Source organism: Oryzias melastigma, linkage group LG13 (assembly GCF_002922805.2).
Source record: "Oryzias melastigma strain HK-1 linkage group LG13, ASM292280v2, whole genome shotgun sequence".
NCBI lineage: Eukaryota > Metazoa > Chordata > Actinopteri > Beloniformes > Adrianichthyidae > Oryzias > Oryzias melastigma.
Window position 1 is genome coordinate 156,474 of NC_050524.1, and position 12,074 is coordinate 168,547.

The following is a 12,074-nucleotide window of genomic DNA, read 5'->3' on the forward strand; positions in this document are numbered from 1 at the left end:
TTGTCAACGGTAATTATTTGTTATTTTTGATACATTAGAACATATGGAATATATCTGGATACTTATTTTAGCTTTGTCCCAGGGCATCACTAACACTTTAATGATGTTTTCGAGTACAAATTCCAAGTAAACAATTTGTCTGATGTTCCCTGTATTACGTTGGGAATGACTCAGGTCAATGAGAACGGGTTGCAGTGTCTGGCCAAGTTTATAGAATAATTATTTTAAGGAATGCTTCCAGGAAAGATGAGACAGAAGAACGGTTGTTATTCCAAGCAGGGCTGTGTATGTGTGCTGTGTTTCAATTTACGCATATGTATAAAAGGCTGACGCTAACAGAGTACGGGGGTTTCTTCTCTTTCCTTCACTTTCAACTGGAAGATCCTCTATTTTATTCTAGAATAAACCAACCCTCTGAGCAGAAATCAGATTCCTGTTTCAAGAGTTCAATTTTTTCCACAACAATCTTTGACTGACTGAAACTTCTGTGGTTGACGGTTCTGTCCACGTCCTTGACCCGTTCCCTCTCTTTCATTTGGCAGACGTATTATCATGGAGAACCAGTCAAAGCAAACGTGGAGATCACTAACTCATCCAGCAGGAACATCAAAGACATCAGTCTGTCAGGTGACCTCCTCTGAGCCAATCAGCTGCTTCATGACATGTTGACGCTCCTGCAATGTTTGTGTTACCTTTACTGTGTGTTTAGTGGAGCAGGTGACCAACGTCGTTCTTTACTCCAATGACAAGTATGTCAAGTCTGTGGCCAAAGAAGAGACGGAGTGAGTGTTTGATGACGCTGGGGGAGGCGGGGCTTCTGGTCACTCACTAATGTGTGTCTGCTTTCAAAGAGATTCCGTGCCGTCTGGAACCACTCTGAAGAAGGACTACACTCTGTACCCGCTGTTGCTCTACAACAAAGAGCGCCGAGGGATCGCTCTGGACGGCCGGCTGAAGCACGAAGACACCAACCTAGCTTCATCCAGCATGTACGACACCTACTACATCACTGATCTGTCAGGGTCACCTTCATCACTGATCTGTCAGGGCCACCTTCATCATCTGTCAGGATCACCTTCATCACTGATCTGTCAGGGTCACCTTCACTGATCTGTCAGAGTCACCTTCATTACTGCTCTGTCAGGTCACCTTCATCACTGATCTGTCAGGGCCACCTTCATCATTTGTCAGGGTCACCTTCATTATTGCTCTGTCAGGGTCACCTTCACTGATCTGTCAGAGTCACCTTCATTACTGCTCTGTCAGGTCACCTTCATCACTGATCTGTCAGGGCCACCTTCATCATCTGTCAAGATCACCTTCATCACTGATCTGTCAGGGTCACCTTCACTGCTCTGTCACGGTCACCTTCATCACTGCTATGTCAGGTCACCTTCATCACTGACCTGTCACTGTCACCTTTATCACTGATCTGTCAGGGTAATCTTCATCTGTCACGGTCACCCTTATCATCTGTCACGGTCACCTTCATCACTGCTCTGTCAGGGTCACCTTCATCACTGATCTGTCAGGATCTCCCTCATCATCTGTCAGGGTCACCTTCATCATCTGTCACGGTCACCTTCATCACTGATCTGTCAGGTTCACCTTCACTGATCTGTCACGGTTACCTTTATCACTGGTCTGTCTGGGTCACCTTCACTGTTCTGTCAGGGTCACCCTTATCATCTGTCACGGTCACCTTCACCACTGATCTGTCAGGGTAATCTTCACCACTGCTTTTTTTCACATTATCAGTGTCCTTGGGTGACATGAAAGGCGCTTTAAATAAAATGTATTATTATTATTATTATTATTATGGGTGTAGAAACGGTGGTGAGAGCAGCCATGTTGTTCAGCCTGGAGACAGTGAAGGATGCTGAGTCTAGAGCTGAAGGGAAAGAGGTCTAGAGGAAGACCAGAGAGGAGGTTCATGGATCCACTGATGGAGACATGAAGGTATCTGCTGTTAGACGATGCAGAGGACAGGTGGAAGAAGCTGATTGGCTGAAGGGAAAATTCCAAATGAGAAGAAGAAGCAGGATGATCAGAGACGTCAAGAAGTCCGTTTGATCCAGACTTTGTTTCCATTTTTTTCAGACCACAGTGTGTCTTGGTTGAATGTATTTGTTGCATGAAACCAGCTTGAGGTTCCAACAGAAGCTCCAGGAACATCTGCTGTCCTTCTGGAGGTTTCTCTTCCAGCCTCTTCTTGAACCAGTAGACCCAGAGTCTGACGTGGGACAGTTTTCTTCCTGCCCGAGTGTTGTTGCGTTTGCTGACAGCAGGGATTTGACTGACTTCTCCTCTCTGTGTCTCAGAGTGAAGCAGGAGGTTCTGAAGGAGGTCCAGGGCATGCTGGTCTCCTACAAGGTGGTGCTGAAGATGATTGCATCTGGGTAAGTGTGGGTCACTCCACTACTGGAGCTTGTTGTCAAACAGCAGATTGTGCTCAGCAGAGTGTAATTGTGCGTTTGATGTCTCTGTCTGGGCTGCTCGTCCTCAGTATGGTGGGATCCAGGTAAGTTCTCACTCAGACCCTTCAGATTCACGTTGTGTTTCAGCATGCACCTGTCTTTGTGTCATTGTGCTTCTGTGTCTGCACACCTGTTTGTGTGTCTTTTCAGTGAGGTGTCCCTTGAGGTTCCCTTCAAATTAATGCACTCCAAACCCGAACAAGGTAACACACCAGCCTGTCATCTCAGCAGCAGGTTAATTTGTTGGTTTATGGATCTGGAATTGAACACGAGAAAACCGAGTTCTGACTGTTCTTTGTCTCATCTGAACACCCGGTGTCTGACCACAGTATGAACGGCTGGTGTAGATCGTGATCCACTAGAGAGGAACCGTACTAGTGTTTTGAAATCATGTTGAATATTTTGACTTCTTATTGTGTTGTTGGTGTTGCTCTGATTGTGTTGTTAGTGTTGCTCTGATTGTGTTGTTAGTGTTGCTCTGATTGTGTTGTTAGTGTTGCTCTGATTGTGTCGTTAGTCTGACTCTGATTGTGTTGTCAGTGTTGCTCTGATTGTGTTGTCAGTGTTGCTCTGATTGTGTTGTTAGTGTTGTTCTGATTGTGTTGTTAGTGTTGCTCTGATTGTGTTGTTCTTTTCTTCTTCCGGCACTCACCAAGAGCGGACGCTTTTCTCTGAGCTCCCTTATCTATCTCCCTACCAAGGCTCTTTGTCTCGTCTCCCCAGTCCTACTGTGACTACTCTCAGTTTTTCTCACTTTCAAGAAACATGGATCTGATCTGCTGGGCTGCGAATGCGATTGACCAAATTTATTCCACCATGCGAGGTGGGAAAGCGGATCCTACCTGCCCAGGGGGCACGTCTGCGGCTGGATATGTGAATGATCCTTGGGGCAAATGGAGAATTTTCTGCCTGTCGCAACTCTCTCTGGAAGATGTTGAAGATGTTTACATCATTGGATTACTGGTCTCCGGCTTTCTGCTGATTGGAACTGGTGGAACCTGGATGTACCGGAATGTGGCGAAGTGGCTCTCAGACAAGGGCGGACTGGGAGTGCTTTGCGCTGGGACACAGAGAGACGTACAGACTCAGACTGAGAAATTGAATGGACTGGAGGCCAAGATCGATGCTCAGTCTGCCCGCGTGTATCGCATCGAAGTCTCCCTTGGAAGGCTGGAAACCATCATGGAGCGAGTGTCGGCTCGACTTGGAGGGAATCAAGAAAATTGACCAGATCTGTGAATTTTCTCCGCCATAACGCAGCACCTGGACTTCAGCAGGCAGACAGAAAGCTTTGTCTGTCTGCGAGAAAACAAACATCTCTAATCAGGAACCCCCCCCAAAACAACTCCGCGGAAGGTGTGAGAAACTGAGCCCGTCGTCATGGTAATCTGCATTCCTCCCCTGCCATGACCTTCACCACAAATTCAACCTCTTGGTGACTCTCTTCTCTCAGGCCCCCCCTCGACTGTGCCTTAGAGCGCTGTGCTATCGCGCACAGCTGCCACCTGGCTGGACGTGTTGGGAGTCAGTTTGTGGACCTTTTTGTCTTGTGAAATAAATGTGCTTCAATGTCGATGTATTTTTGCTTGTACTTTTAACTCATGCCGCCCTCGTGCGACACGGGCTGAAGATACTTGATTTTTGACATCCTTCCTTTCCTGTACCCTCATGTGTCTTTTTCGGGCGATAAGCGCTGTAGTAACAGCTGCTGCCCACCACCTAATTTCCCCCCCCCTGGGATTAATAAAGTATAATTGATTGATTGATTGATTGATTGATTGTTAGTGTTGTTCTGATTGTGTCGTTAGTCTGACTCTGATTGTGTAGTTAGTGTTGCTCTGATTGTGTCGTTAGTCTGACTCTGATTGTGTTGTTAGTGTTGCTCTGATTGTGTTGTTAGTGTTGCTCTGATTGTGTAGTTAGTGTTGCTCTGATTGTGTCGTTAGTGTTGCTCTGATTGTGTAGTTGGTGTTGCTCTGATTGTCTAGTTAGTGTTGCTCTGATTGTCTAGTTAGTGTTGCTCTGATTGTGCTGTTAGTGTTGCTCTGATTGTGTTGTTAGTGTTGCTCTGATTGTGTTGTTAGTGTTGCTCTGATTGTGTTGTTAGTGTTGCTCTGATTGTGTTGTTAGTGTTGCTCTGATTGTGTTGTTAGTGTTGCTCTGATTGTGTTGTTAGTGTTGCTCTGATTGTGTTGTTAGTGTTGCTCTGATTGTGTTGTTAGTGTTGCTCTGATTGTGTTGTTAGTGTTGCTCTGATTGTGTTGTTAGTGTTGCTCTGATTGTGTTGTTAGTGTTGCTCTGATTGTGTTGTTAGTGTTGCTCTGATTGTGTTGTTAGTGTTGCTCTGATTGTGTTGTTAGTGTTGCTCTGATTGTGTTGTTAGTGTTGCTCTGATTGTGTTGTTAGTGTTGCTCTGATTGTGTTGTTAGTGTTGCTCTGATTGTGTTGTTAGTGTTGCTCTGATTGTGTTGTTAGTGTTGCTCTGATTGTGTTGTTAGTGTTGCTCTGATTGTGTTGTTAGTGTTGCTCTGATTGTGTTGTTAGTGTTGCTCTGATTGTGTTGTTAGTGTTGCTCTGATTGTGTTGTTAGTGTTGCTCTGATTGTGTTGTTAGTGTTGCTCTGATTGTGTTGTTAGTGTTGCTCTGATTGTGTTGTTAGTGTTGCTCTGATTGTGTTGTTAGTGTTGCTCTGATTGTGTTGTTAGTGTTGCTCTGATTGTGTTGTTAGTGTTGCTCTGATTGTGTTGTTAGTGTTGCTCTGATTGTGTAGTTAGTGTTGCTCTGATTGTGTAGTTAGTGTTGCTCTGATTGTGTAGTTAGTGTTGCTCTGATTGTGTAGTTAGTGTTGCTCTGATTGTGTAGTTAGTGTTGCTCTGATTGTGTAGTTAGTGTTGCTCTGATTGTGTAGTTAGTGTTGCCCTTATTGTGTAGTTGGAGCCTTATTTTAACCCCTCTGCTCTCTTTGGGGTCCAGATGACTCCACCCACATATTGATGTGTGATTCCTTTGTCCACAAAATGTGGACAAAGGTGGACAGGATTTTATGTGGTTAATGTGATTTTAAGTGGGGTCCAGATGACCCCACTTTTAATGTAAACAAGTCAAGGAGAGCGGAAGGGTTACAGTAAGGGTTGGCTTTGAGTTATATAGGCCAGAGACGCTACCCAGCAGAGCGAGTGCTGGTACATCCTAGACCGTAAATCCAGACAGAGCCGCTGCAGCCTTGGGGAAGCTGCCTGCTTGATATTTTCTTATTTTCGTGGGACAGTAATAAAAAAGATCCTCTAATTTCATTATTGGTTTTGTTTTTCCCTCTCTGGTTAATGTGGAACAGTGAGTCTTCAAACTGGGTCATAGAGACACAGAAACAGAGCAGAAGGGCGTGATCCAACTCGGAGTGAAGCCCCGGTACCAGGAGAAGTTCTGAAGGATCCCATCAAACATGGAGACGGGATCACTGATGCTTTTGTAGAACAAAAAAAAATCTGATCTCTGAACATCCTCTGTGTCTTCTATACATAGGAAGTGAGATAAACAGACACTGCTCCATGTAGCGATCAGGCTAAAAGCATTAGCTGGTAGCTCCTCCCACACGCAGCAGCAGTGTCAAGCTTATGGTCATGTTTTTGGACAGACGGTGAGAGGCGAGTTTTCTAAACGGTGAAAAAAGGGCGGTCAGCACAAATCGTGTTCTGTGGAACACGGCTTTAGACTCCTTGATCCTTGTGTCAAGAAGAGTCGGGTGGATAATTGACCTTACTTGGGTGGGTCGGTCGGGACAGTTCTTCCCTGTTGACAGTTGTTCTGGGGGTGGGGGCCCTGTCCCTCCCACGGACAGGGGAGCGGGAGCATGAGCACTTCAGTCCACAGCCTCGGTGTGGTAAGGTCCAGGTGGGGGGCACTGTAAAGCACGCAGTGGTCGGAGCTTGCCGAGCCAGAGCCGGTCGCAACGCACAACAGTAGAGGATATGAACCCGCCGCTACTGAGGGAATCGTGGTTAGTTTCTGTGTGGTCATCCTCCAAAAAACAAAGAAAGATCAGTGGTCTTGCCAGAAAACGTGGAAATAGTCTAATGTAACTGTTCACTTTGAATAGACTACAAGATCAGCCGAAACGTTCACTATTGAGAGTAAACTCACTCAGATCTTCCTAAACCTTAAACGTTTTCCTGTATTAACTTGCAGTAATAATTATTTGTGAAAAGTCACATTCTTGTTTTTCCTGCTCTGTTTTTCCAATTGTAACACAGCAGTAAACTAGCATCTGGCCCTTTCCAATATGGCGTCCAACTTTGCGTACGGAATAGGCTAGCATAGCGACTCTCGCCTAAATAACTCATATGGGATATTACCACCACATTGCTCTCTATTCCATGATGAAATGATTTGAATTATTCAGACAAAGGTGAATGTTCATCTCTAACCTCCACTTCTGTTCTTCATCCCTTCACATGCACCTTCAGCCAAGGACAGGTAAGACTTTAGGGTGGTCACATGGCACCACAGATAGCTAGTATCTTGTTCACATAATCGTTGAGTTAGTCATAAGTGAACTTCCGTTTTGTTACCACAAAAGTTCTCTGTGATTTCACATTCAGGTGGGGATTAGTGGGTTTCCAACAAGTAACCTCAAGTCTGAGGGGTCATTTCAAATTTCAAATAATAAAACCAGGTCAAGCAGAGGCAGATTTGATGAAACTGTACCTAGTAGGTGTGGTTGAGATTACCGGGACTTACAGCTTGGACTCTGGAACCAATCTTTTTCGGGGAGGTTGCTTTCTACAGCTGTCCAAAGTGAAGGTGACCAGTCAGTGTTATTGCTTGTAGCCACCCAGCTTAGAGCCAAGACCTTCAATTTTTCTTCTCCATGCACTTGAAAATGTTTCTCTTTGCGTTTGGGTACGGTAATGGGTCATGACTGTTATTTAAGTTAAGCACCAAATGTCGAGTCAGCCGTCGGGAGGAGACCAGTTTGAGATGCCATCGCTCGGCCTGGGAGACTTGTGCCTTTGGGATTCCTATTAGTACATCTGACTTCATAAAACAGTTAAATGATTGATTATGTTATGTTTCTGCACTCGTCTTTATTTTGGGTTCCTGTTTGAAGAAAAAAACTGAGCTGCCAACAAATCCCTGCCCAAGTTTGTTCAGGTGCGGTAGAATGACCCCCCAGGCAAAGTGTGTAGAACCGGTCTGCTGGGAGCAGCTGGCAGACAAACATTTCAGGCAGAGCCTAAACGGACACCATTGTTGAGGTCTATGTTGTCCCAGGAATGCTGTGAGACAACCCTTAAAGACCAACTCTAAGTTTTTATGTTGTAAGAGTTGCTGGTGGTCATTGAATTAAGATGATGCCGTTTTAGCCTAAGTTTAAAAACCTGTGTCGTTTTTATGACATAGTTTCTGTAGATCAGCAGTAGTTTATCAGAACTTTAGTTTGTGGGCGGGTCGGTTAGCCTCACTAATTTCTAAGCTTTCCTTTCTCTACACTCTCCTGCTAGCTTATAGCACCTCACAAGCTCATTCTAACATTAGCATAGCAAAAAAAAGGCGAGCAGTATCAAAGTTATCCAGCCGTACAGTTCCAGCTCAGACAAGGAAAATGAAGATGTTCGTGGATCTGTTTGTCTGCAAATGGAGGATGTACAATTGTAGAGAAGCAGGGAGACTTTGTCCCACCCATCACAGTAGCTGGATCTCAAATCTGATCTTTTTCAAAGGATGAGTTTCATCTGCTCCTGATCCATCACGATCTGAATAAAGAAATACTCAGAAACAGTTTGAATTATAATTTGTTTCATGTATGTCCTCCATCATGAGAAAAGAACATGTAAAAAACACAATTTTCATCAGACTGGGTCTGTACATTATGGGTCAGAACCAGAAACGTACTGCCACCTTGGCTGTTATTCAGACTCAAACTCAGGTGTGGGAGGAGTGTGGTTAGAGCCTGGAAAATGACTATTAGTCATCTTAAAGTCACATTCACACTGATGGCGGCTCCAGAAGTATTCTGGCTGTCAGGTGCAGCAAACGGGAAGACTGGATCCCTGATACCGTCCTAGGGATGGATTTTGGGAATGTTTGTTAGGAAGAAGTCCTCCTGAGGTTGCGGTTCCTCAGCCAGAGCCACAGGTGTTCATGAAACCTTAGAAGACCTAATGGTGTCTCAGCTAGTAAAAGAGGGAACCTTTTCCTGCAGTGTCGCACTTCAAGGGGGGGAGGGGTATTTCTTCACTGACTCCATGATCTGGAGGACCTGTAGAAACACTGTCTCCTGTGTGTGCTACAGTGAGCCAGATGACATGGTTTTTGAGGACTTCAAACGGGCTTACTTGAAGGGGGTGGTCTACGGAGATGATGACGAGTCCCCCGCTGAGCTCTGAACCTGGCAGAAGATCCAAGCCGTCAGAGCCACCGTGGTTGGTTTGTCCGCCTGCATAGATCCGCCACCATGCTCCAGGAGGCTGTCATAAACTCTGCATCCACCTGGGGTTCAACGACTGCCACTCTCCCAGAAACGACCTCCAACTCATCAACTCAGCTTCAATCCAGACCAAGACCTCAAGAGCATCTATGAGTCCATCTAAATCTGGATCAATATCTGGGTCTGTATTCTGATCTGGGTCTGTATCTAACTATCGGTCTAGGACAGGATTAGGATTAAGATCTGAACTAGAACTAAAGTCTTTGTCCATTTTCAGATCAGAGTCTGGGTCTGGATCTTTGTCTCGATTTAAATCTAAACTATGATCTCTGTCTTAATCCAGGCTTGGACTTGGATCTAGGCCTTTGGTCTGGGCATGGATCCACAACTGTGTTCAAGTATTTACCCCTTCTTGGCTATATTATTACTTTACAGCTTTTAGCTCAATGGATTGATCCTGTGAGTTTTGTGTATTGGATCAGAACACATTACCATAACAAGTGAGACAAGGAAAAGTAAGCATTTACTCAGCCCTCTGGTTATGAAGACATAAAAACTCTGGTGCAACTAATGACCTTCAGAAATCCAAATATTAGTGGTGTCTACCTGTGAGCAATCTAAGAGTCACATGATCTATCCTTACATTTTCACACCACCCCACTTACCAAAGAACTCTCCAAACAAATGAGGGACATCCTTCTTAAGAAGAACAAGTCGGGTCAGGTTTTATCCAAATCTTGGATATCAGGAAATACCAATAAAAAAATCAAAACCAAATAGATAGAACATGGCACCACACCAATATACCAGGAGATCCCCCCCCCCCCCCAAGACTCATTAACCTGAGAACTACAGTAACCTGGAAGAGCCTCACTTTAACGAGGCACTGTCAGGGTTTGGATTCTGATCAACATCTAGTTCTGGGTTTAAAGTGTTCTTCAATCTTCTTAGTCTTAGTAAAGATCTGAATCTTAACAAGATCTGATCAGACCCAGATCTGGATCCACGTCGTTTTGTGGTCTGGGTCTGTATCTAGATTTAATTCTGGGTCGAGACCAGAACCCAGCTTGAATCTGGCTCTGAGTCCAGATCTGGGCGTGAAACTGTTGGTGTTGGTCAGCTGAATAGAGATGAGGTCCTTCCTGGGAGGTGGGCGTGGCTCTGCAGCGTCGTCATTACCTGATGTGTTATCTGAGGAGGTTCTTTGACTACATTCAGCCTCGACATGTTCACTGCTTCATGCAAATGTAGACGTCTGAAATAAAGTTTGTTGCAGTTGATGTATGCTACACTTTATCAGTATTGTTGCTGTGTACAGTAGAATTACTCTGTGTACAGTAGAATTACTCTGTGTACAGTAGAGTTACTCTGTGTACAGTAGAATTACTCTGTGTACAGTAGAACTACTCTGTGTACAGTAGAATTACTCTGTTTACAGTAGAGTTACTCTGTGTACAGTAGAACTACTCTGTGTACAGTAGAGTTACTCTGTGTACAGTAGAATTACTCTGTGTACAGTAGAGTTACTCTGTGTACAGTAGAGTTACTCTGTGTACAGTAGAATTACTCTGTTTACAGTAGAGTTACTCTGTGTACAGTAGAACTACTCTGTGTACAGTAGAACTACTCTGTGTACAGTAGAATTACTCTGTGTACAGTAGAGTTACTCTGTGTACAGTAGAATTACTCTGTGTACAGTAGAACTACTCTGTGTACAGTAGAGTTACTGCAGAATTGTTCTGTTATTAGTTATCTCTGGAATTTGTTGCTTCAACATTAAAGACAAATTTTGTTCCAAAGACGTGTTTGAGTGATTGAATTTTTACACAATTATGCGGGAGGGTGGGGGAGTTCTCACCTTATAACAGTTAGACCCCCCTACCCAGGTAGATTGATGTGGAATAGGTTTGGAATTGGAACAACAGGGTTATGGATCTTCTGACACAGCAGGTGTGTATTTGTATAAATTCTCTCTGTATTTGAGGCTAAGCTTTAGTTATGTTGGTTATGTTTGTATACGTTTTGTTGTTGGACTGGGTGGAAAAAAGAAAAGAGATAAAGAGGAAGGGGGGGGGTACAAAAAAAATATCAGTTGAAGAGCCTACACCATGTAAAGTCAACAGTTTAGTGCAGGGGTATTCAAATCCAGGCCTCGAGGGCCGGTGTCCTACATGTTTTCCAACCAACCTTCCATTGAAGCTCCTTATTGGCTAAACATACCTGATCCTGGAAATTAGCAGCCAATAAGGAGCTTCAATGGAAGGTTGGTTGGAAAACATGTAGGACACCGGCCCTCGAGGCCTGGACTTGAATACCCCTGGTTTAGTGTATTATAATGTTCATTCCTCACTATTAACATCCAAAGTGGTATTTTGATCCACACATATTTCTGAGCTTTCCTCTAAAAATCAGTGACTGTAGAAACGATGGACAAAGTGAGGTGTTGACATCATCCATAGAAAATGCCTAACCTCCAGCTCTCATGAAATCAGGTCAAATTCATAACTGTCACTTCGTGAAACGTCCATTTTGGAGCCAGACAACAGTGATTGGTCCAAGTATATCTGAGTCAGGGTTTTAGTGGAACTACTTCGGCCAATCATGAGTGAGCTTGTTGGAAGGCCACACCCCTTCATTGTTCAGAAACATCAAATCAGTCATAAAGTATAAACAGCAACTGACTCAAGTACAAACACACAAACACTTACCTGTGCTCAGGTGAAAAACACCGACCCCGGACTCACACGGCTAGCGTTACAGCTCTCAATGCGTGCGCCGCAGTCTTTACGTAACTTTAAAAGTGTGAGAGGAAATCCAGCCTCCGCCGCCCGGCCTCAGGATCGCTACCGCTGTTTCGTTTGGTTCAAATTTCGCTAGACGACGCAGCTGATCCGCAGCAAAGAGGGATTAGCGTGAACGTCTGTGAGTTTGGAGGTTTGTGAGGTCGGCAGCAGAGTCTGTAGCTGCAGCCAACCAGTAGCTAATATGAGCCGTCGGCTGCAGCTAGACCACTCCCACATCACACCTGAGCTGTGACGCTAGTCGTGTGAGCTCAGAGTAATCTTTATTATTTGATCCTGGTTTTAATCTTTATTATTTGATCCTGGTTTAAAACTTTATTATTTGATCCTGGTTTTAATCTTTATTACTTGATCCTGGTTTTAATCTTT

The 12,074-nt window shown here is 44.5% G+C and overlaps 1 protein-coding gene across 1 annotated transcript in view; it reads left to right on the forward strand.

Annotated features, from left to right (window-relative positions):
• The window catches only part of sagb (S-antigen; retina and pineal gland (arrestin) b), a 20,654-nt gene extending 9,637 nt beyond the window's left edge, over positions 1 to 11,017 (forward strand). Inside the window, exons 9-16 of the mRNA XM_024276906.2 lie at positions 543 to 627; positions 710 to 782; positions 852 to 989; positions 2,322 to 2,399; positions 2,507 to 2,521; positions 2,628 to 2,680; positions 6,941 to 6,950; positions 8,770 to 11,017. Coding sequence (XP_024132674.1) covers positions 543 to 627; positions 710 to 782; positions 852 to 989; positions 2,322 to 2,399; positions 2,507 to 2,521; positions 2,628 to 2,680; positions 6,941 to 6,950; positions 8,770 to 8,863 — 546 coding nt within the window. The 3' untranslated portion in view covers positions 8,864 to 11,017. The remainder of the gene's footprint in view (positions 1 to 542; positions 628 to 709; positions 783 to 851; positions 990 to 2,321; positions 2,400 to 2,506; positions 2,522 to 2,627; positions 2,681 to 6,940; positions 6,951 to 8,769) is intronic.
• The last annotated feature ends 1,057 nt before the right edge of the window (positions 11,018 to 12,074 follow it).